The sequence below is a fragment of the Salvia splendens genome, chromosome 5 (genome assembly GCF_004379255.2).
Source record: "Salvia splendens isolate huo1 chromosome 5, SspV2, whole genome shotgun sequence".
NCBI lineage: Eukaryota > Viridiplantae > Streptophyta > Magnoliopsida > Lamiales > Lamiaceae > Salvia > Salvia splendens.
In genome coordinates, this window is record NC_056036.1 from 17,636,364 (window position 1) to 17,663,043 (window position 26,680).

Below are 26,680 nucleotides of genomic sequence, written 5' to 3' on the forward strand. Positions count from 1 at the left end.
TCTTTTACTTGCACAACAGCACCAGTGTTGTCACAATACAAAGGTATTGCACTATTGGCACTCGGAATGACACCCAGTTCTTTAACGAACTCTAACAAAGCAACAGCTTCTTTGGCAGCTTCAGATGCAGCAATATACTCGGCTTCGGTGGTGGAATCGGCAGTTGTACCTTGTTTGGAACTATTCCAACTCACTGCTCCACCATTGAGGACAAAAACATATCCAGACTGAGACTTATAGTCGTCATGGTCTGTTTGGAAACTAGCATCAGTGTACCCAGTAACTGATAACTCTGGTTGTCCACCATAGACTAAGAAATATTCTTTAGTCCTTCTAAGGTACTTAAGAATAGTCTTAACAGTTTTTCAATGTTCCTCACCGGGATTTTGCTGAAATCTGCCTGTCATGCTAAGCGCATAGGCCACATCTGGCCTAGTAGAAATCATGGCATACATAATAGATCCTATCGCCGAAGCATACGGGATCCTTTTCATGTTGTCTCTTTCTTTGTCATTAGAATGACAATCCTTCTTTGACAATACAATGCCATGTCCCATAGGAAGAAAACCTTTCTTAGAATTCTCCATTGAGAAGGGCCTTAGCAACTTGTCTATGTAAGTGGATTGTGATAATCCTAACATCCTATTTGGTCTATCTCGATAGATCTTAATTCCAAGGATATAGGAAGCATCACCTAGATCCTTCATCATAAAGGAACTAGACAACCACTCTTTCACGGATTGCATCATGGAACGATCGCTTCCCATAATCAAGATGTCATCAACATATATGATGAGGAAGACAACGTTTTCATTCTCGCATTTACTGTAAACACATGGGTCCTCTTTGCTTCTGACAAAACTAAACGATTTGATTGTTCTGTCAAAACAAATATTCCAACTCCTCGAAGCTTGCTTAAGTCCATAGATGGACTTCTTTAGCTTGCACACTGCATTCGGCCTTTCTTTCGATACAAAACCTTCTGGCTGTGTCATATAGACATCGCCTTCTAATTCTCCATTGAGAAATGCGGTTTTGACATCCATTTGCCAAATGTCGAAATTGTAGTATGCAGCAATTACAAGTAATATCCTAATGGACTTGATCTTAGCAACTGGCGAAAAGGTTTCATCATAGTCAATGCCTTCGCGCTGACTATAATCCTTTGCCACTAACCTAGCCTTGTAGGTTTGTACTTTGCCATCTGCATCTCTCTTCTCTTTGAAGATCCATTTGCAACCTATGGGGTAAACCCCATCTGGCAAGTCAACTAGTTCCCAGACTAAGTTGAAGTACATCGAGTCCATTTCAGATATCAAGGCTTCAAGCCACTTCTCTCGATCGGTGTCCGGCACCGCCTCGGTATAGGTCTTAGGCTCATCATCATCTAAATCAACTTCATCATCTTGGTTCTCAACCATTAGATTCAGTCTCTCAGGTGCACGACGAATCCTTCTAGGCCTATTGAGTTGGTTTCCTTCTGGTTCGGGCTGTTCATTCTGATTGTGAGTAGGCCCAGGAATATCACTATGATCTTCTTGAGGTAGAGGTGATGCAACTATTGTATCATCTTGTATTTGATGCATCTCATTGTCTTGAGGAGGTTCTTCGAGAGTCCCTCTAAGGTCTCCTCTAATAGTATTTTCTCCTCCCAATAGATCATCAAAAACTCCCACTGAGTTATTGTTCAAACCATTTGACAATACATCATCCTCATTGTTAACTTGTGGTTCTTGAATTTCTTCAAGATCTACTGTATTTTGACCTTGTTCCTTGCAGACATAACTGTCTTCAAGGAACGTCACATTCCTTGATGTTATCACCTAGTGATTTTCAGGACAGTAGAAATCGTATCCCCTAGTTTGTTTAGGATATCCCACAAAGTAACACTTCTCACTTTTAGATTTCAACTTATCAGTCATTTGTTTCTTAACAAAAGCTGGACAACCCCAGGTCCGCATATAGTTAAGACAAGGCTTTTTGCCATACCATAACTCATATGGTGTTTTCTTAACTGATTTAGATGGAACTCTATTCAGAATGTAAATAGCAGTCAATAAAGCATGACCCCAGAGAAATAAAGGAAGACTAGCTAAACTCATCATGGATCGAACCATATCTAATAATGTTCGGTTTCTCCTTTCAGATACTCCATTCATTTGTGGTGTACTAGGAGGTGTCCAGTCCGACTGAATTCCATGCGATTTCAAGTAATCAAGAAATTCTCGGCTCAAGTATTCCCCTCCTCGATCTGATCGAAGAGTTTTATACTTTTCCCAAGTTGTTTCTCAACTTCACACTTAAACTCTATAAATTTCTCAAAGGCCTCAGATTTGTGTTTCATAAGATACACATATCCATACCTTGTCAAATCATCAGTGACAGTAATGAAGTACGAATAACCACCTTTTGCTTGAGTTGGAAACGGTCCGCACACATCTGTGTGGATCAACTCTAGCACATCATTAGCACGCACCCCTTTCCCAGAAAGTGGCTTATTAGTCATCTTTCCTTTGAGACAGAATTCACAAGCACCATATGATTCAAAATCAAATGAATTTAGATAGTCTAACTTTCTCAATCTCGCTATCCTTTTCTCATTGATATGACCAAGTCTACAATGCCAAAGATAAGTAGCATTATCCGTATTACATAGCTAAAGTCTTTTATTTTGCACATTGAGAATATCCCGTTTGCATTCAAGCATATATAATCCATTCTCTAAAGAGGCATTTCCATAAAACAATCCATTATTAGAAAACGAGCACCTGTTGTTTGCAAAATGGAAGGAAAAACCTTCGATGTCCAACATCGGAATGGAAATAATATTCTTTGAAATAACTGGAACGAAATAACAATTATGTAAATCTATTTCCTGCTATAAGTTCCCACGCGTTCGGCAGCAACTTTTGCTCCATTTCCAACACGTAGGTCTACTTCCCCAGGCCTCACTTTTCTGCTGTCAATTAAACATTGCACATTATTACAAATGTGTGAACCACAAGCGGTATCCAATACCCAGGATTGTGAGTTATTCATAGACATATTTATCTCAATGACAAACATAGCTGAGCTCCCACCCATTGCACCTTGTGCCTTGAGTTTTGGGCAGTCTCTCTGCCACTCCGTGAAATTTGACCTAGTCAATTTGTTTGTTTCCATCATACATTCATAAGATAAGTTTGACATATTATCTGAACAGAAAATAAAATGAAAAGCAAATTAGAAAAGCATACAAAGATCACAATCGCATCACTAATCAAACAAGGGTTTATTGTATTGATTAGCTCCCACTAATTTTAACATATATTATGCCCCCCAAACATAAAATACGAACTTATATCTAATATAAATTTTAGTGGTCCAAGATCCAAGTCTATATTATTGCAGCCTCTGCGAGGGCTGATGACTACAATAATTCACCAGGTAGGCCTCCAAGACAATTGTAACAACAATTTTACAATTCTTGGTTTATTAATCTAATTAATATACGTCCATAAATTATTCTGGTTGCGAGGGCTACTCAAAATAATTTAAGCAAGTCAACCCCATCACACGATGCCAACCATGCATCTATGAATGAGCCTAAACCTTGTAGATTTAGAGTAAACGCGAGGGCGTAAAACTCGTGGTCGAAAAGGCTAGGAGCATCAAACAATTATGATGGACGACGCGTTTGTTTCAAAACGAGACTTATATTTTGTGGGGAATAATTTTGTGATACTAATTGTCAATTTAATATCTAATATTAAAATCTTAAACAATTACTGGGCGCCGCCTACCCAGACATAGTATAACACGGACTACAAATACTGGGCGCCGCTTACCCAGACATAGTATAACACGGACTACACATACTGGGCGCCGCCTACCCAGACATAATATAACACGGTCTCTAACTACTATAGTTAAATAAATAAGCATAAATCAAATAGCATACTTATCACATAGGATATCAAATAATGCTCAACAAATAAAATCAAATTTTATTCACTAATTAAATGTGGATTTAATTATATTAATTCTAAATTAATATAATTATGCATATTTAATACTAATTTCAAATTAACATTGTGCTGTGGAGTATATATTATCATTTCCAGATGATAATTATGTCCCAATTTGTTAATCTAATTAACGAAATTAATCCAATTTATATTAATTCTAAATTAATAAATTTGTAAATCAAGTAATAATTCCAAATCATCATCAAGCACACATATATTATTTATTATTCCAAAATAATAATATTAACAAATTCTTGCTCATTAATCCATTAATTCAATTAATAAATTTATCACCTAATCTATATTAATTCCAAACTAATATAAACAGATATTTAATATTAATTCTAAAATAATATTATAACACACTTACTATTATTATTCAAAATAATGATAGTAAATAATTTATTGGCTTGATTAATATTATTAATTCTAAATTAATAATGTTGATTAATATTATTAATTCTAAATTAATAATGTGATTTACAGTGATCAAAATCACGATTCGGATCCGACCCAGATCTTCAAAACCAGCTAGGGTTCTGCGAAAAGAACAGTCGCCCCCTCCATAGCGTTGCCTTCACGCGGTGGCCACTGCCCCAACCGAAATCAGAGCTGCCGCTGTCCACAAGCCAGCGGCAAGAACGGCTGTCAGACGTGGTGCCAACGTCGCAGCTGCCAAGATCTGTAGCTGATAGCCGCTGCTGTCCAGTGGCTGTGCAGCTGCTGCCCGGCGACAACACAGCTGCTGTCCGACGAGGACAGTTCCTCCGCCGCCGCCTGAGGACGACGCAGCTGCTGTTCGTTGCCTAACGCCGGAGTTGCCGCCTGCTGGAGCACGTTGAGAAGGAGCTGCTGTCCAGCCCTTCGCTCTCTACCTTGGCTGCCCGGAAAGCAAACTGCCGCTGTCCGAAGACTACGGCTGCTTCCTGGTGAAGACGATGAAAGAATTTTGAAATCTAATTTCCATAAATAGATTTCAATGATAAATCCTTTCAAACCATGATTTGTTAACCTTTTCAAAACGTAAATTGAAGTCAAACTCCAAAACGGTTTGCAATTTGCGGTACTTTTTACAAAATTTTGTTAAAGGAATCGAAATCTAATTTCAGCTTCTAAGCAATTATGACACCAATTTCATGAAAATTTAGAAATCAAATTTCGAATCAGATCAATCACATAATTCTGATTTCTAAAATTATTCCACAAGTAATTAGATTACAAAGTTAATTAAGAATCGAGCCCTGGGCTCAGATACCACTGTTAGGCATTCTTGTATTCATCTAATGAGCGCAGCGGAAATTGCAGACAAAAATAACAGATCTAAATTCATAATCGTATTGCAAGTTGAGCATGTAATACACAACGGAACTAAATCTTACTTGTTGTGTTGTTTTCTTCTACGATTGTGTCCTGCAAGTTGAATCCACTACTATCGAGGTCCACGTGTATTCTGATCCGATGCAGGAACAATCCCTCGGTATAATCGCTCTATAGAGAAAGCTAGGAATTCTCTAAAGCTTTACGTATTTTCTCTCTAATGTTACGATATTTCTCCTCCCCCACAATGGAGAATAAATAATCATTATATAGACAAAGAGTCACTAGGGTTTCATGATTGTTGGGCTTATGGACTAATTATAATTGTAGCTCAACTATAATTATTTAATCCATATTAATCTAATCTAGCCCATATCCTTTCAGAACCAACACTAAAAAAAATATTTTTTAAGGACATAAAAATCGAGAAGCAATAACTTGCTTTAGAATATTTTTTTAAAAAAAACAACAATTTAGGCAGTAAAAGAAAACGTTCCTAAATTAAGGACAAATAAACTTAATCTTTTGTTTTTTAGGACGCTTCCAGTTGCGTCGTTTTTTTTCTCTGTTGTAGTACAGGCAAACAACCTATAAAGGGGTGTAATAAACCTAGTCTATCAACAAGCTTATAAGTTCAAAATGAATTGCCAATACAATTATACAAATGAATAAACCGTCCCATATCTTAAGGGCTGCAAGGTGAGGATCAGAGAATAAATCAAAGTAAAATATGATAAAAAAAACACAAATTTAATTAATACCCCTTCGAAACAAGTTAATAACCTTTTTTCGCCTTTTGCCTTTCTTTCTCTTAAATAAAATAGTTCAAAAAGTGGAAACTTCACTGGGTGGCACATGCTGGATATATTTTGAACAGACAATATACAAATATATTGGAAAAAAAAAGAAAAGAAAAGAAAAGAAAAAGAAAAAAGAGGAAATACTTCATAATGATGGGCCTAAAGGGTGCTCCCACGTGCCGATCTGGGCTTTATGTGAAAGGTTAAGACAAGAGGGCCGACACGCATAGGCCCACAACCACTCATTAAAGCGAAGGCCCCAAAACGCACGTGGATCTCTAATGATTGGCATTCCACTTCTCTCTCTATTACAACAAAATCTTCATTGCAATTATTATATCTTAGGAACCATGTGATTTATAAATAACTACTTACTTTACCAAAGTTAGGTTTCTTCTATTCTAAGTTGTTTTTCAGTTATATCTTTATCCTCTCTCCGTGTGTTGATAAAAATATGATTAGAATGGGATTTACTTTTTTAAAAACTTTCTTTCATTGATTAATACCCCTTCGTCCAATGTTAAGGAGAGCATTTTTTACTCGGCATAGAATTTTATACAGTATTGTTTTGTAATTTAAGTAGAGAGATTAATGTTTAAATCATTAAGTGTGACATTAAAAAAAGTATATGTGTGACTTAGAATTAACAAGACAGATAAATTATTAGATTATCACAAAGTTTCTTTGAATAAAAAATTGGGAAACAATCTATATCCAAATTTGATTGCTCAAATACGAACTGATTTTCCATAATTGTAAATTGATGAAATGATAGCTTATAGTTGCTTACTCATAGAATTTGCAAAATGTTTTCGCGTTCTTCAAGTGTAACCATTTTATAAAAATATGGTGTAATATAATTTGGTCTAAAAGTAGGATGTTAGAATTTAAAAGTTCTTTTCAGAAAAATATTTATTGAGGAATGACATGTATTTGTTTCGGATCGTGGGAATTACATGCATTTAAATTGCAACTGTATCTTATAGTAGTAATAAAAATTTATTTATGAATAAGCTGTTAAAATGAGTATTTGTCTAGGAGTAGTACTACTAGGTTTTCTTTATCAAATTAAACTCAATAAATGTGTTAATTGATTTGAGTAAAGAGTCCAATTCGGATTTTCGATTCCAAGTCCATATAGTAGCTTATATAACTTGCGCGTGAACAAAATTAAAGTTAAAATTGATCAAATTATGAACTATGAGTGTTGTACAGAATTAAAATGGTGAAGAATATAATATGCATTTGACAAAATAATGCAATATGCATATATTATGGTGAAATGAGTGTTAATTACACCGATCATGCCGACTATATAGAGTATATAATTTGTTGTTTGTGACGAGACAAAAATTTAACTATTAACATTCTCGAAAAGTATGCAGTTGTAGCATATATGTAACCAAAACAATATATAGAACTATTGTTATATTTGAATTTATGTTTTTCATTTTTGTAAAATACGGTTTCTTTCCCATTAACCAACTAATTTGTGAGTTCAATAGAGAATATTCTGTACAAGGTGATGCACAAACTTTGATATGATGACTGTACTCAATTTTGTTTGAATATGTATATTCAAATCTTTGAATACTGTACTCCCATTTGTACAAGAAGATGCTAGCTAGAGGTAATCATATAGTGGCATTTTCCCCTTTTTACTATGTATGCATAATGCATGCTTAATAGTAATGTAGAAAACAAAATTACAATTTTCGTCTTGTTTAACTTGACACACAGTCAAATCCCAATAAGACTGTTTAATTAAGTGTGAAACTACTAGTAACGAGTATGGATGCTTTTATTATACTAACTAGCATTCGAGGTCAAATAATACTCTATAACAATCCTATAATATAAGTATATTTTGTGTCTCAGAGCTAGCTCAAGTGACAAAGATGAGACACTTGCAATCTCTTGCCCATAGAAAAACGACGGAATGAAAGAAATGACAAAAAACAGAAAAACAATGGGATAAAATAAATGACAAATCTCACCTTTCTAAAAATAAGCTAGAGCTAGTGACAATTAAGATAGTAGTGAAAAACGCACAAACAATATAGAAATTTGGAATCAGTGTAAGAAACCATGATGCCGTGGGATTGATTTAGTGATGATGTCCACCCGAATTCTACATTAGTATGATATTGTCTGTTTCAGAATAAATTTTAGGGTTTACGGTTTGTTTATAGGACACTTTCCAAAAGGTTGTATACTAATAGAGTTGAGATAACTCCTATATATATATGAGTATAACTTGCAACTGTTAATTATGGAGCCTAAAATATCTCCTACCATGTTTAGGATTTGTTTCCTTGAAGTATATTTCCTTGTGATAGATTTATTCCTTAAAAGATATTTCCTTATGGAATATGTTTCCTAGTTTGACTAGAATTAGGGCTCTCTAGTTACTTATAAATAGAGGTGCTCCCTCATTGTTAAATCATCCTGAAATTATATAGTGAAATCCCTGGCTTGCCATCGCCCCCAGACGTAGATACACATTGTATCGAACTGGGTAAACAACTTCTTGTGTTCATTCTCTTTCATATTCGTGATTGCCTGTGTTTATTTCCCAACAACTGGTATCAAGAGCCTAAGGTTTAAGAGGCAGAAATCACGATGGGGATCGACGAGAAAATTGCTGTAGAGAAGTTCGATGGATTTGATTTCAGATTTTGGAAGATGCAGATTGAGGATTACCTGTACGGTAAAGATCTCTGGAAGCCTTTAAAAACCAAACCCGAAAAGATGGAACATGAGGAGTGGGAGCTGCTGGACAGAAAAGCGATGAGCGCGATTAGACTATCGTTGTCCAAGGATGTGGCTTATCACACGACTGCAGCAAAGTCGACAAAGGAGATGATAAAGATCTTGGAGGACATGTATCAGAAACCATCAACGGCAAACAAGGTACATCTGATTAGACGATTGTTTAATTTTAGAATGCAAGAGGGAAAGCTGGTGCAACAACATCTCAACGAGTTCAACATGATTACTTTGCAACTGAACTCGGTTAATATAAAATTCGATGATGAAATTCGTGCCCTGATTTTGCTATCGTCTCTGCCTGAGAGTTGGGCTGGCACAGTGACAGTAGTTACTGCTGCAGAGACAAAACTAACAGTTGACAGAGTAAGAGATCTGATGATTGGTGAGGAAGTTCTCCGGAGAGAATCAGGATCTTCTACTTCGGGATCAGCACTGAATACAGAACAGAGAGGCAGATCGAAGGGAAAGCAAAATCGTGGAAGATCAAATTCCAGAGGAAGGAGTCAATCCAAGAAGGATTTGGATAAAGTTAAATGCTGGAATTGTGATGAGTTTGGGCATTTTAGAAATCAATGTGAGGCACCGAAGAAGTATAAGAATAAGGATCAGAAGGACAAGAAGACAGCAAACGCTACCATGTCTGATGACGATGGCGAGGCGTTGGTCTTGAGCGTCAGTAGTCCGATGGAATCATGGGTATTGGATTCTGGGGCGTCGTTTCACTCCTGCAACAATGGAAGACTACGTTTCTGGCGATTTTGGGAAGGTACGTCTGGCTGATGACGAGCCCTTAGATATCATGGGAAAGGGAAACGTGAAGGTAGTGACGTCCAATGGATCCGTAATAAAACTGAATGGAGTCAGACAGATTCCTGGATTGCAGAGAAGTTTGATTTCGATTGGGCAGCTTGATGCAGAAGGGTACACCGTGACGTTTGGCTGCAACAATTGGAAGATTACCAAGGGAGCTATGATAGTAGCTCGAGGTAAGAAGGAGGGTACGTTGTATACTACAACTAACTCCAAAGATTGCATTGATATTGCAAGTGAGGCAAATAATGCAGATTTGTGGCACTGTCGTCTTGGCCACATGAGCGAGAAAGGGATGAAGATAATGTGCTCAAGAGGTTTACTGCCTGGCTTGAAAACTGTTGAAGTTGGCCTGTGCGAGGATTGCGTGTTTGGGAAACAGAAAAGGGTGAGTTTCTCAAGATGAGGCAGAAAATTGAAGACACAGAAGTTGGAGATGGTCCACACTGATCTATGGGGACCAGCACCTGTGAAGTCCCTAGGAGGCTCTGAATATTATATGACTTTCATCGACGACTCTACTCGAAAGCTATGGGTTTATTTTCTGAAGAGTAAATCCGATGCGTTTGACGCTTTCAGGAAATGGAAAGCCCTTGTTGAAACTGAAACCGGGATGAAGGTGAAGTGTCTAAGATCCGATAATGGAGGAGAATATGAACTTGCAAAGTTCAAGGAATTCTGCGCCGAGAATGGAATCCGCATGGAGAAAACTGTGAAAGGAACTCCACAGCAGAATGGAATCGCAGAGCGCATGAACAGAACGTTGAATGAGCGAGCAAGATGCATGAGGTTGAAAAGTGGATTGCCAAAGAGTTTTTGGGCAGATGCAGTCAACACAACTGCATTCCTAATTAATAGAGGTCCATCAGTTCCCTTGGAGTTTCGGATACCCGAGGAGGTTTGGACAGGAAAAGAGGTAAATCTATCTTTCATACGCATCTTTGGTTGTGTTGCTTATGCTCATGTTAGTTCCGTTGAGAGAAGTAAGTTGGATGCTAAATCTATTAAGTGTACGTTCATTGGTTATGGAGGCGATGAGTTCGGTTATAGACTCTGGGATGAGCAGAACCGTAAGGTTATTCGCAGTAGAGATGCCATCTTCAATGAACATGTATTGTACAAGGATAGATTGGAGGCGTCAAGTCCCAGCAGTTCTGAGCCACAAGTGGTCGAGCTAGACATCTCAAACTCGAGTGGGAGCAAGGAGAGTCAGAATGCTGAAGAGGTGCTTGAAGAAGAACCAAGCACTCCACCACCGACTATTCCGCTGCCTAAATCGACTAGAGAGCGACGTGCACCTGATAGGTACTCGCCCTCTAATTTCTATTTGTTACTTACTGATGGTGGTGAGCCCGAGTGTTATGCAGAGGCAGGAGAAGGCCCTGATAAACGAAGGTGGAAAATTGCCATGGATGACGAGTTTGCCTCTCTTCTCCTAAATGGCACATGGGAGCTTGTGGAACTTCCTAAAGGGAAAAAGGCATTGCATTGCAAGTGGGTCTATCGAACCAAAGGTGAAGCTGATGGTAGCAAGCGCTACAAGGCTAGGCTGGTTGTCAAGGGATTTGAGCAACGATACGGTATTGATTATACAGATGTGTTCACTCCTGTTGTGAAACTAACTACTATTCGTTTAGTGTTGAGTATGGTAGTTGCAGAAAATCTATTGTTACATCAGATGGATGTAAAGACGACATTCCTTCATGGTGATTTGGAGGATGAGTTGTACATGACACAGCCTGAAGGATTCATAGTAAAAGGAATGGAAAACCTTGTATGCAAGTTGAAGAAGAGCTTGTATGGTTTAAAGCAAGCTCCAAAGCAGTGGTACAAGAAGTTTGATGGATTCATGATGGAGATTGGCTATAAAAGATGCTAAGCTGACCATTGTTGTTACTACAAGAGGTTTGACAAGAGCTATCTTATTCTGTTATTATATGTTGATGATATGTTGATCGCAGGAGGTGATCAAAAGGAGATGGATAAGTTGAAAAGGCAATTGTCTGAACGATTCTCTTGGAGAGGCTAATCAAATTTTGGGCATGAGAATCGAGCGTGACAAGGCGGCAGGAAAATTGTATCTTTCGCAAGCTGCTTACATTGGTAAGGTTTTGGAAAGATTCAACATGGATAATTCGAAGCCAGTAAGTGTGCCTTTGGGCAGTCACTTTAAGCTGTCGAAGAAGGAGTCGCCGAGTACAAAAGAAGAACGTGCTGAAATGAAGAAAATTCCTTATGCTTCAGCAATTGGCAGTATTATGTATGCAATGGTGTGTACGAGGCCTGATATTGCACAAGCAGTGGGAGTAGTGAGCCGGTTCATGGGTGATCCGGGCAAGCAACATTGGGAAGCAGTTAAATGGATCATTCGATACTTGAGAGGTACTACAGAAAGTGTCTTATGTTTCAATGGCAAGAATGTCGAGCTGGAAGGTTATGTGGATGCAGACTTGGCGTCCAATGATCTTGATGGGAGAAGAAGCACAACCGGGTATGTATTTACTTATGGTGGTACTGCTATTTCATGGACTTCTAAGTTGCAGAAGACTATTGCTTTGTCTACTACGGAGGCTGAATATGTAGCTGCGACAGAGGCAAGCAAGGAGATGGTGTGGTTGCAGAGTTTCTTAGATGAACTTGGGAAGGAGAACAAGAGTAGCATACTCTACAGTGATAGTCAGAGTGCTATTTTCTTGGCGAAGAATCCAGCGTTTCATTCTAGGACAAAGCATGTGGAGTTGAAATATCATTACATCCGACACCTAGTGGAGATGAAAATCCTGCAACTTGTGAAGATACTTGGAAGTGAGAATCCTGCAGACATATTTACTAAGGTGGTGACCTTAGAGAAATTGAAGCTATGCATAGCTTCAATTGGCCTTGGAACTTGAAGAGAAGGTTAGGCGATGCTAAGCGGATGAAGGGATGAGATCACGAGGAAATGGTTGTTTAGGAGTTGTTAGTCTCCAAGTGGGAGATTGTTAATTATGGAGCCTAAAATATCTCCTACCATGTTTAGGATTTGTTTCCTTGAAGTATATTTCCTTGTGATAGATTTATTCCTTAAAAGATATTTCCTTATGGAATATGTTTCCTAGTTTGACTAGAATTAGGGCTCTCTAGTTACTTATAAATAGAGGTGCTCCCTCATTGTTAAATCATCCTGAAATTACATAGTGAAATCCCTGGCTTGCCATCGCCCCCAGACGTAGATACACATTGTATCGAACTGGGTAAACAACTTCTTGTGTTCATTCTCTTTCATATTCGTGATCGTCTGTGTTTATTTCCCAACAGCAACTATTCCCTAACGTGGAATGTGGTGTGTATCCTAACAAATTCTAGACAATACTAATCAAACTCAACTCTCGGGGAAAGAAAAAAATGCTCCTTATATAATGAAACAAAAACCCCAGTTTTCTTATATGATGAAACGAAATTCTAAAACAAGCATCTCATAATAATTAACCTACAGTCCAAACTCAACCAAAACACACATTATCACTAATCAATCACACATATACAAATCCATAGGATCATTCAATAATGTCTAAAAAAATAGTAAAATTAAAAAATAAAAATCATGGTAGTCCACCTCCTGATGAGCCTAACATACATTGTTGGTCCCCCCCAGTCCTTTTGCATGGGGAAAGAAAGTAGGGTATCTTCTACTGGCAACTCACAATTTTTTGTTATATTAGTACAATTTACAACCCCATTTTTTCCCCTAACCCTAACTGATATTCTCTCTCTCTCTCTTCATCAATGGAACAAGATCATCAAGAAATGTAACTAGTCTCCTACTCCAGCACCCCACAATATCCTCTTCCGTGGCCGGGCCAAAGCCCCTCGGTGGACCTCCAGCTATCGATAAGCGTGGGGGGGGGGGCCGTCGGTGGAGGCCATTAAGTGGGAGGCAGCGGAGCAGATTAGGCTTGCGGGCGTGGAGAAGGCGTACGCGGAGCAAGTGATGGAGATGAGTCGGAGGGAGATAGAGGTGGCGCAGACGGAGTTTATGAGGGCGAGGGAGGAGGTCCAGATGGCCCACAAGATGAGAGAGAGAGCATCCGCCATGGAGATCACATGTCTCTCCTGCAGGCACAAGTTTAGGCCTAATTGATCTCTCTTCATTTTCATACTCTTAATAAATAACAATATATTTCCTCTTTCATTTATCAACATATGTATATATATTGGGTTTTTATCCATGCAAAACTAGATCTAAATAGAAAAACGCAAAACAAAATAATATAGAGGGTATTTTTAGGTCACCGTTAGTTTATTTTTAGGTCATTTTAATAAAGGGTGACCTAAAATGATCTAACAGTGACATCAAACACAGATTTTATAAAATAATTTAAAACTGATTAGTAATGACCTTCTATGTTTTTGGTTAGTTATTGACCATCAGATCGCCTAATCTTAAGGCCACGATTTGGGCTGCATTTCTGGATTTAGATGCATTCTTGTTTAGATCAAAATCGTATATATATATATATATAGGGATGTATTCATTTCCTTTTTGTATCTTTTCTCCTATTTCCTTCTTAATCTCAGCCCCACGATTTTGTCATCCGACGGTTAGATTGGTGCCACGTGTCATTTAATAATGCAGATTTTCAGTTAAATAATGCACACCGACTAATAATGCATCAATATAGTGTAATAATGCAGATTTTCAGTTGAATAATGCACACCGACTAATAATGCACCATTATAGTGTAATAATGCAGATCATCTGTACCGTTGATGAATGAGATCTAACGGCCCATATTAAGAAGAATAAAGGATCTAAGGGATGAATAGGAGAACAACGATATATATATATATATATATATATATATATATATATATATATATATATATATATATATATATATATATATATATATATATATATATATATCTTGTAGTGTCAAATATTGGGATTGGGAGGGTTCATGACGAATTCAAATGATTAAGATATATGGGGTTGATTTACATATTTCACCAGGTAAAGCTATGATTTTTCTTTCTTCAAATTCTTAAAAGGTCTTTTCTTCTTTTTCCTTTATTTTATGCATGAAAATCTGGATTTTATGTAGGCAGTACTGATCAATCTTGTAGATGAAAAACCTAGCTTATAGTACAAATGTTGGATCCGAATTTTGCATAATCAATTTATTTAATTTCACTTGAGTACGATTTCAATTAAGGTGACTGTTACAGCTTAATTCCATCAAAAAAATTTGTCATTGATGGCGGATATTCAAAGGTAATTGTGTGGTTCTAGGGCCTCATCCCATGAAATTGACTGCACTACTGAGTTTGAATAGGAGTATAAATCAATATTGAGAGTTGAGACATTATATAAATTTCAGGAAGAATCTTACCATGATAAAAAAAAAATTATTATGTCACATGAATAATCACCTCAGATCCAAATAACGTAAGATACTCAGAAAGTATATACTCGTGATCATATGCGTGTAGGTGAAAAGCCACTTGGAGCTAGAGTGTGTACGGTGTGTTCTACTGTTCTAGGTCGAGGTACTAAGTCCAATGAATCCACTAGATCACTAGGTCTAGAAACTCAAGGGAATATAGAAGACTCAGTCGTTGGACACACAAGCTCGTGTTTCAAAGATCCCTCAACCCGTTATACTATAGATTAGTATAGAGAAGCAGGGGTCGATCCCACGAAGATGGACGCATAAGAAAGCATCTAGAGACCTTGGTTTAAAAAGCGGCTGCTGCCACGCAAATTGGGTTGAGGTTGACTACTATTAGACCTAGGCACAAAATCAAACACTAGACCTAGGAAACTGTAAACATCATGCTGACATCGAACATTCTCATGACTACGAAATAACCAACTACCTTTCTAGACTTAGCAACCAACTTCCTAATTCAACTAAATAGAAAGCGAATAAAAGTGGGGACCAACTTCCAGAAATATCAAGTACGGAAGGAAAGCTGCAACTAACTAACTAAGGATTTTACTAACAGCAACACGCATCTCATCAACTGAATTAAACACGAACATGAAGAAAACAGAGCATGTATCTAGATTCGAACAGAATATAGAAATTCGGACGTCGGAAACTTGTAAACAACCGGAAATAAAACAGATCTACATATACTAGACGGAATGAAAATAAAACATGAAAGCTAGGCATAAATCTCGATCACTCTGTTTCAGATCCAAACGTCGGATGCTTATCCCACTCCGGATCCAAGCAATCCGAACCCAACAACAACCTGATTCAACTCCATAGTCTCAGATTCAACAAATCTGCTCCGATCAACGCTAGATTCCAATGATTTTACTCAAACTCAGCAACCAACATGAAATTCAGACATCCAACTCAGCGATCGCAACAAACTCAAAATGATAAACTTCCATAATCGAAATCAACAGCAGCTCAAACACAGAAAATAGAAATTGCATAACTACGGAAATTCAACAGCAAACAGAGCCGAGCTTCGAACGGCGAAGCTCGGTGAAATTCGCGACGGTAAAGTAAAATGAAAGCGATTAAAGTGTATCTTCGCCTTCCGCGATGACGGTGTTGCCCAACTACGAACTAGCAAAGTAAAACCCGGATCCCTACAATTTCCCGATAAAACCCCAAAGGTATGTAGAAGAGAGTGAGCTAGAGCAACAATCTAGTCATCAGGCCTCCACCGAGAAGGTCCCCTCTGATTGCATGCTTTCTTCTTTATATAGGTGCGGACATAATCTTCTAGAAGTCTTCGTAGAAATCTCCATTCTACCCTTCAGCCCTTTGATTTCCTCCGTCTTGTAATTTTTCTTCAAATTGCTCACTTATTCGCCAGTTTCCTTGGACCATGCAATTGTCCTTCTCTATTCCTGGAACTGGCGAAAACCTTCTACATACCTGGCTTAAAACATGTGTTAGACCCCGCAAATGAATGAGTTTCACCCCTATATCCATGCAATTGCTATGCATTCAGCTTTTTTATTCACCCAAAAACCAAACATGAAACACCCACTGTTCATGTCTGTGATCCTACACTGAATAAGAAGACGACGTTTATGTGATAAAATGATAAATTTTACTAAAACCATCAACCATATCTATCTAAATTTCTTTCCATCTATATATCACATCATTTGATGACATGATCCATGTTTTTCTTAATCTTCTTTCTTACATAGCTATCTAGTTACAAGCAAATTAATACTCATTAGTCATTAATGCTTAAAAATTATACTATTTGGCTTCAACGTTAATGCATAGAAGCTGAAGTTGATTGTTGGATTTTGTGTTTTTATGGTTGGTCAACGCGTGAGCAGATTTCACAACTTTAACAATTTTGAATTCACGTGTTCTTAATAGTAGTACTTCATTTATTGTGTTTATGATAGGGATCTCAATCAGGTCGGCTCATCAGGTTCGGATCAGATCAGCTATACTTGAGTTCTAGGTTAATTGAATGCATGCTAATCAATAAGAATTGTTATTTTATCAGGTTATAAAATTATATTCCTAGCCCTAAAACTTGAGTTGTATGCCAATGCCACTCCTTTATATATTTTCATCACAACGAATTTTTTGAAAAGATTGAAGTTAAAAAATGTCACTGGGGCTGAAGGTTCCATTTGCAAGATCCCAGATGTGAGACTTTCAATGCCTGAAATATTCTACCGTAAGAAGATATTCGAACTTGCACTACGTACCAAAGGACACATATATAGAAACGAAATTACTTGCATTGATTCTTTTTTGGAAAAATAACTGTACATAGGACGCAGTATTCCTATTGGAAAAAGCTTAATGACAAAGATTTCAGATGTTTACATATTTGGATGTATTCCTATTGTTTTTACTGCCTCTGATCAAGGAATAGTTAGTGTACATGAGACCATGCATACACAGTAAATTTCCAAAAAATTGAAAAGGGAAAAGTGGCAGAAATAAGTTTCAAGAGAGAGATTGATTCATTAATTTCAACCATTTTAGAAGATGTTCAGAAAGCATCATGGCAGAGATCACTTTTGAAGGTGAGTATGAAAGTTTCATCTTTTTGTGGGACTCAAACACTGACAATCTGGAAATGGCTTTGCACTGGAAATTTTATATATTGCTTTTATCATTGCCCACAAATAAGTGTACATACCATAAAGTGATTCATTATTCACTCCAAATCTTCAATTATTATTGCTCTTGTCTTGTTCCTGCCGGCCAGCTTCATGTGGGATGTTGCTACTACTAAACGTGTACAAGTCTCGTCTCCGCCTCTGATCTTAGTGCAAGGCTAAGAGGCTGGGCAAATAAACACATGAAAACAACATAACGAACATGAATTTCGTGGAGAAACCCAATATAGTCAGTCCCAATTTCATTTAGTCCCACCTGTTTGTCTTCAAATATACTATCTTATGCCACTTTACTGAATTTTTTTCCTAAACATAAAACCGACAAAAAAACAAACAAACATGAAAATAACATGAATTGGCAAACTTAGCTTCTTCTCTTGATAAATCATAAGAGTCAAACTTGGTTCTAGTTGTCATGTTATGTAACCTGTGCTAATCACAGGTTATCACAGATACTGCACACGTATATATTATGGATATATATAGGGATCAGGGATGTAATCAAAATATCAAATGCAAACCCTAAATATTGTACAAACTCCAAACTATGATCTGGACCGTTATAAAATATCGACAGATGACAAAATAACAGCAACAAAAAAATGTAATCACAAAGTCAATGGTTGATGCTAATCTACCACATGTTTTGACGGAGTGAATATTTTTTAAGTTGTTGGATAGTGTAACTCTTGAAAATACTTAATTATATGTATTGCAATTCAATCTATCAGTCAAAGTAGACACCCAACTAAGACTTCAGTTGATGTAAAGGAGAGATTTATCCGAGTTGATGAAAATTGGGCTGTGGAAAGGCTACCTCTTGTTTCTATAGCATTAATGGCTGCATATCAAGGCTTTTTTTAACCTCTAACTACATATGTTTATGCTAGTTAGCCAGAAAAGGTTCATGGTGGTCCAAGTATCCAACACTAGTTCACAAGCATATGTATTTGACAGAGGCGTGCATTATACAATAAGACTAAGCACTATATATCATATTGCATCTTATATTAATTCTACACGAAATGCGATGTCTAAAAGACAGAAAAACCAGTTCAAGATAGAAACTCGGTGGCGGGCTATGATTTAAAATTTTTATGAAAGAACAAGAATGCATAAGAGAATAGTGATAATAGACAAATGACCATGTTACACAAGATCTTGATGTGATGAGAGAATGTAGATCTATGCCTAATTGCACATGCAACTTGTACTAATGCTGTGGTCACCATCCTATTGCTTTCACAATATTTCAATCACCTTTCTAAACTGGAGAATTTCAATCCACAGAACTATGGTATAATCTTGGCCAAAACACATGCCACACACCGAAAAATAAAAGTTTTGATCAAGTTACCTGGTGCTATCTCTTTGAGCAGTTAACATCACATTCAATCAGACTTTTGGTGAGAGCCAATATCAAATCGACCAGCCTGCTAGAGTGACCTTTGAAATGAGAGGATACCAACTGCACCGATGAAATAATGATCATCTGTTACCTGTAGTTGTAGCAGAATATTCACAAATACGACTATGAAGTATCATAAAAGGAATCAGCATTGTCACTTCATGACCAAAATAGCGATTGGTGCAAGTGATGCATAATAAATTGAAATGGGAATTCTTACTTTGTGGCCATGATTGTGACAAACTGATAATGATGCATGCTAAAATGATTAGCAATTTTTACTTTGCAACCCTGACCATTGGCTCACTTTAAAGCACATGATCTTTATCTCCCGTAGTGGAAAGTTAAGCTTCAGTTGCTAGTCTTGAAAGGTGATCATAGGACAAAGTTAATGTGTTTAGAGCTACAACATACTACTTCAGACATGTGGAAGCTAAAACTATGCAAAGAACGATTTGAGTTCCTCTCCCTCGTTAAAAGAACATACTGGCAGTTTTCTACATTTTCAGAATCTATAAAACTGAGATTATAATCTCAGCCACCTAGGCCATAAAAGCACTAGTGATGCACCTTGACAAGATTACTGTATACATCTGGAATTTCCATCAGACCTGAAAGCCTGCTGGCTTGCAGCATCCTAATAAACCTCATAAACAGCAGCTCAAACAAGAAAAATAAGATTAATTAGTCAACGAGAAAATGGTTTTTGTTCAATCATGCATCAGAAAGGATTTTAAGACAGAAAAAGTTGCCTGAGAAGCTCCCACCTCATCTCCCAACAACGGCACATTTGTTCATTCCATACATGACATAATTATGAAACAAGAGATACATAAACAAGTCTAGGATCATTGAATCAATGAGTGGCAACTTTACAGGGCAAGACCTTGTTTCTTGCTTCAACCCTAGCATTACAGTATTTATTTCTGCTCAGCAACAATCCAACTCAGAAGATTGTATACATGCATATAAATATATTATAACCTGAATATGGTGGAACTGGCCAGTGGCCACCCACAATTGACTCCTTTACAAGTCAAAGCAATGTATATCATCTTTCTATTAGAGTGCCTTACATAAATGACATTGTCAAGATTGTAGAAACAAATAGATGCAAGAAAAGTAGCCAGCATACTAGGTTATTATTTCTTGTAAGACTGAGTATACATTTATGACATATAGTGATATAAAAGCTAATAATTGAGAGAAACAGTACAGTGTAACATTTAACTGAAATTGGCTCTGCAAGAACTTCCCACTCTACATGTAGGTTCTGTGATCTCAGACGAAGAACAAGTATATATGTTAGCAATTGACTGAACATTGATCAACTGATTACAACAGCCAAACCAGATAGTAAAGGACAATATGAACTGGCGTCTGTAATTCAAAGTAAGAGCATTGATGAAATAAATGCGTTGAATCAGAAATAAAAGAATTTCCAAAATAATTCCACATATATCATATTGTTAGCAAAATTGGTGTCCTCACACACATCAATGATATCTGTTCAATCTTCCTTAAAGGTTTTATGGTAGAAGATAACAAACTAAAAGAGTTAAAAGAGGAAGCCAAAATTAAAGACCAGCCTAACCCCCTCAACCAAAATTCACAGAGCTTCTGCACATAAATGGTTCAGTTTTATACTAACATGCAAATGACCAGCAACCCAACAGTCAGATTGCCTTCAAACACAATCAAGAACAGGTTCGGATATACTCGCCTTAGGATGATAGGAAAGTCAGAAACGATAGATCTCCATACTTAAGTCAGCTAGATAATCAACTTACTACTGTATAATATACGTATCAATCCCTTAGGGAATCATGAGTCGCCAAAATCTTCTATTAGTGACTATATGTATCATTACTACTTCAGGTTCAGTGCTCCATAAAAGGATGATAGGACGAGAAACACAGACTAATGGGGATGCAGAATATGAATAATTGAGAAACAAAGCTCAATCACGGAATTAGGAAGCTAAATCATGAAAATGCAGCAGCAATACACATAATTCTCCACAGATATAAGCACAACAGATTTAAGAAGGTAAAGCGCAAATGAGAGTTATGTAAGGATGAAAGATACAAAGTGATGTGGATGCAGAATATGAATCTTTTGATATTATGAAGCTACATCACAGATACGCAACAACAATATTATCAATCCTCCACAGCATTATGCAGCACGGATTGAAGAAGCTTAATCTTAAATGCGAGATATGTAAGGATGAAAAACACAAAGTAATGCCTGTCCGCAATAAGATTTTTTGGAAACAGTACATCCGCATCTCAATTAACTACTGCATATATCAAATCTCAAATCATGCCTGTATATGCTTCAATTAATGTACCTTGGGTAGTCTCCGTTGGACATATATCAAATCTCAAATTACGACTTCATATGCTTCAATTTAATGTACCTCGGGTAGTCTCCGTCGACAGGTCCGACGGAGACTACCCAAAATACATACAATTGAAGTATATGCGATTCCGATGAACAAGCATACAAAGGGAAAAAATCGGGAAAGAAATCAAACTTAATACATGCATTTACAGAGGCGAAACAGGTAAATGATGATTTCAACGAGAACCACACACCTGATGCGAAAATCATTTCCAATTCCGCAGTCTAGTGAAATTCGAATGCAGGGGTTGATGATTCGGCCATCTGGTGCTTGAAATCGACGAGATACAAGGGTGAAAATGGGAGAACAGATTGTTTTCAAGAGTATTGAGATAAGGGGAAATCCTTAAACCTGCTCCCACTGTGATTAGAGTTACACCATCCTCCACATTAGTTAATGCTGAGAGCCTGAAACCCGAAGGTTTTTTACCGGGTACACAAAGTTGGTTTTCATAGCTACCAAACAGGGGAAAGTGGTGAACAGTGCCTTTTCAGGGACTTTCAGCCCTACCATTCAAGCCTTATGTATATTAGAATAATATGTATAAACAGATAAATTTTGGGTCGATTTCCAAAACAGATATTCAGGCTATGTAGTAAGAGCTTTCCTTCAACTTTACTGATACAACATAGTAAGGCAGGTATCCACTTCATCCTGAAGTCGAAAGACTAACAATCAAATGCATAATACGAAAATAAGAAATTTCATTCTGCTATTTGCTGAAGAAGTTTCAACTCTCAACCTCTAACCATGGCTTCAGAAAACATGTCACACATAACAATAGCAATGAGTAAACTGAAATGGAATGTACTTTTCCCTAAGTTGCTCACATCAGAAATGCACGGAGATAAAATAAGAGGAATGCAATAATGAACTCCAGGAAACTTCTCACCAGTCAGAAGAATTCAGCTTAAAGTGCGGAATAACAATGATTATTCTTCTCTGCCTGCTGCCCCTATATTTAATTGATTGATTTTGTTATGATTTTAATGATGCAACCTAATCCTGCTGGTAATGAAGTTGATCATTGTGAAAAAGTAATATTTGGCTAACTGATTCCCTGCTGATCTTCCTCTTCCTAAACTAAGGCTTGCCAACTGTTTGCTCCTAAATGAATGTGATCAGGTTAGGGTTACCAATCTTATTTTTAATCTGCAGATAATCCGTTTTAACTAAACAAATAACTTGCAGTATAATTGAGACATAACAAATAATAGTATGACTTCTGTAAAAAAGGCTTGAACACATGAACCAAAAGACACTGTGCCAAGAACTTTGAGATACAAACTAGTGATGAAACTACATGCTACTAATAAGACACAAAATACCAGGAAAATAAGAAATTCAACTGTAACAGTTGAAATGAAATCATGCTGAAGTGACTGAGTTTTGGATTGTATATAAATGGTATGATTGATCACATAGGTTTATATTAAACTGTTTAATACAGTGATACATTCATTCATCTTATTATATGATACGGACTTTAATACAGTTAACACGAGGTGTTGCTAATAGCAAGCATAACTTGCGATCTTTTAATGGGAAAATGATAAACTCTATCATCATGTACAAGAAGATTCAGCATATGCTGCAGTAAATTGTTTAAATTGAAGGAATCATATGTACATTGTTGAGATAGCAAATATAGAACCAAGTATAAGGAAGGTGGAAACAAGAAAAGGAATATCAACAACAAGGAAGGGGAACATAAAAGTAAATCCTTGCTAATGAAGTGCAGGATTTGATCCAGGAGTATAAACTGGGATTCACAATATTTCCAAAACCCAATTACACTCGTAATTTGGTCCATCAAAAAGTTTCAGACAAAGGAATCATGCAACTCAAAGCAAAATATAGTTTTCCTGAAGCTTACAGACTATATAATTTCAGTTTCTATAGCAATATGAAAAGTAAGTCAACAGATGGCTGACATTCTTTGGAAGAAAGAATGCTAGGTAAGGCCTACATTGTTGAATAAAAAATTATTTCTATGTTCTGATATAAAACTACAATTATTACCAGTAATCACCACAAGAACAATGGCCTTCTTTAAAATGATGAAATCTACTACCATCTCTGAAGGCTATTTCTCGTTTGTAGACAGTGGAGATCAATTTGATTGCATTGTGGCAGTCATTACATATCCTATGACTCTGGACAAGTTGCAGAGGAGTTGAGCTAGGAGTGCTAATAAGCCCAAATGAAATAGCCAATTTCTCACTGTGATGAAGTAGCATAGATTCTTCACGTTTATCTACGTCAGGAAGCAAATTATTTCCCTGAGGTACATATCCATGTTTGGAGAGTTGCAGCTTCATATTATCCAAATTATCATATATCTCCTTTGTCTGAGGATGAAACTTATCTCCAGTGGAGAAAACATACTGCTGCTTCTTTATCTCGATCCAAGTACAAACAGGTACCATTCTTAGACCTTTTCTCCTCAAGTTCCGGAGGACTGCAGCTGCTTCATCTAATTTCCCTGAACTGCTATAGATATTCAATAGCACGACATAATTAGATAGTTTCTCAGGTCCCATCCCATAAAGTTGCTCAGCTGCATATTTCCCAAGTTCAAAATTTTTATGGACCCTGCAAGCTGTGAGCAATGCAGCCCACATATTGATCGTGGGCTTAAATGTAGCATCTCTAATCAGCGCAAAAGCTTCATCCAGGAGCCCTTCTCGCCCTAATAGCTCAACCATACATGCATAGTGCATAGCACGAGGCTTCACCTTATAATCCCTACTCATGGATTCAAATATTTCCCATCCACGATCTGACAATCCTGAATGACAACAGGCAGACAGAACTGCCAAAAAAGTGATATGATTGGGGACCATTCCTTGGTCAACCATCCGCTCAAACAAATCAACTGCCTCAGCTCCACGGCCATGATTACCATATCCAGATATCAAGGCATTCCATGACACAACATTCTTACTGGGCATCCTATCAAAAACATTCCGAGCATCTTCCAACCTCCCCCATTTGCTATAGAAATCAACAAGTGCTGTATTAGCTACCACATCAGATCCAAAACCATTTCGAATCAGGCCAGCATGGGCTTGCTTTGCATGCTGCAACGAGGCCAACCTAGTACAAACTCGTATAATCATTGAATAGGTGAAATGGTCCATCTTGACGCCAGAATCCTGCATATCATAATACATGCTCAGTGCTTCTTCACTATACCCATGGAGTGCATAACCAGCAATGATAGTGTTCCATGCTACAGTAGTTTTCTCCGGCATCAATTCAAAAACCAACCTCGCATCCTCAATGCTACCACATTTGCTATACATATCAATCAAGGCACACGACACAAAGACATCTCCAGTCATCCCCATCTTCAGAGCACAAGAATGCAGCTGCTGACCCGGAGATATAAGTTCCAAGCCAGCTGATGCCCGAACCATCGTGGACAATGTCCTAGAACAAACATCTGAAATGTCCTCACACATAGTCAAAAACAACCTGAAAGCATCAAAAAAATCACCCGAGTCCACAAGGCCCCCTATTATCGTATTCCAGGAAACTGAATTTCGGTCCGGCATATCCTCAAACAGTTGGCGCGCATCAATCATCATCCCACATTTCACATGCATGAGCAACACCCTATTCATCATATACAAATCCAAATCCACCTCGCAGTTCCGCATGTGATTGAATACCCTCTTCACGCCTCGAATCGATCTCAATGCAATGCAAGCACCCACCAGCGCGTCGTAAGTATCAAAGCTAACATCAACGTCGCCATCACATTCCACAATCTCAAACATTTCTAGAGCCTCATTATACCTTTTGCACAAAACCAATTTCTCAATCTGCCCACAGACCCCTAAAGCCGAATTGGATTTCTCCAATTTCCTATCCTCCAAAAATTTGTTCAGATTCTTTTCCTCCTTTTGACGAGGTTTCGGCGTCGGCCGAGGCCTTAATCCTTGGTCTAACATAGAACACCTAAACTTGGCAATAGGGGGTCTGCACCTTCTCCCACCGAGTGAAAATTCGTCTGAAAATCTGAACTTTTGTTTGAAAACAGCGGGGTTTATGAGCGAGCATGCGAATTTGTATCTGCTCTGGATTTGATCCAGCGGCAAGGAGATGTCCATAGGTGGTGAAGAAATCGAGAGAATGCAACAAATCGAAATGAGATATGAAGAATTGAAGATGCAATCTGGGTTGTTAATGAAGTGAGAGTTCAGCTTCGAATTGTCCGCCAATTAGCATAAGAATACAAACTAAATTTTAATTGCACAAAACAAATCAGTCACGGTGGGTGTATAAGTTGTTGATAGACAAAAAAATCCAATTCAATAGCTGGTAATTATAATTGAGCTACAGTGTTACTGTATAATTTTATAAATAAAGATCTACAAAGCGCTAATTAAAATCAAGGGTTTGGCTAGCTGGTAACCGCTTTATTATTAAGTTCCAACTAATTTTTCAAAGATAATTATTACTACTATACTATTAAATTCATTATTGCTTCTAGAGCAGAGAGCATCACCTATACCAATTCGTTGTAATTACTCATATTTGTGAGGGTGGAGTAGGAGTAAGATAAACTAAATAATTACTAGAATATAACATGATAATCGATGATATTGAAATTCTCTCCTGGACTTAATTATCTAATGATCATATATGATGCGAAATTCTCCCTTTCGAAATTCGAATTAATCGGCTAAATACCAAACTGTTTGACGTTACGGCGCCGAAATTAAAAATAATAAATTTGCAAAGGTACAAAGCAAAGGGGTAGCTTTAAAATTTTAAGTCATTGTCAATCAGACAATCACAATGAATAATGACTTCGGAATTTTAATTTTAGCACTACAAAATAGTAGAAAATGGCATCTTTATTTCCTTTCTCTTTTCGTTATTGAGATAATTATTAGTTCAATTATATTGACTTGCAACATATATAACCAATTATTTCCAGTGTCAAATGTTTCGGAGATTAACCATATATATGCCTTGTAGATTATAATTTGTATTTACACTATATAACCATTTATTTCCAGTGTCAAATCAGATTTCTTATAA

The 26,680-nt window shown here is 37.2% G+C and overlaps 1 protein-coding gene and 1 long non-coding RNA gene across 2 annotated transcripts; both read right to left on the reverse strand.

Annotated features, from left to right (window-relative positions):
- Positions 1-17,628: 17,628 nt before the first annotated feature.
- LOC121805969 lies at positions 17,629-21,693 on the reverse strand. Its single transcript, XR_006051561.1, has 2 exons — positions 19,168-21,693; positions 17,629-17,976 (listed from the first exon to the last, which is right to left on the reverse strand). It is a non-coding gene; the product is annotated as an uncharacterized LOC121805969 (long non-coding RNA).
- A 1,675-nt stretch (positions 21,694-23,368) lies between these two features.
- Positions 23,369-25,902, reverse strand: LOC121805968 (pentatricopeptide repeat-containing protein At5g50390, chloroplastic-like). Its single transcript, XM_042206025.1, has one exon. The coding sequence runs from the start codon at positions 25,741-25,743 to the stop codon at positions 23,644-23,646; it is 2,100 nt and encodes a 699-aa protein (XP_042061959.1). The 5' UTR covers positions 25,744-25,902; the 3' UTR covers positions 23,369-23,643.
- Between the last annotated feature and the right edge of the window lie 778 nt (positions 25,903-26,680).

Coding starts and splice junctions, on each gene's coding strand:
- LOC121805968 (XM_042206025.1), bottom strand. CDS start 25,743: ATGGACATCTCCTTGCCGCTGGATCAAATCCAGAGCAGATACAAATTC.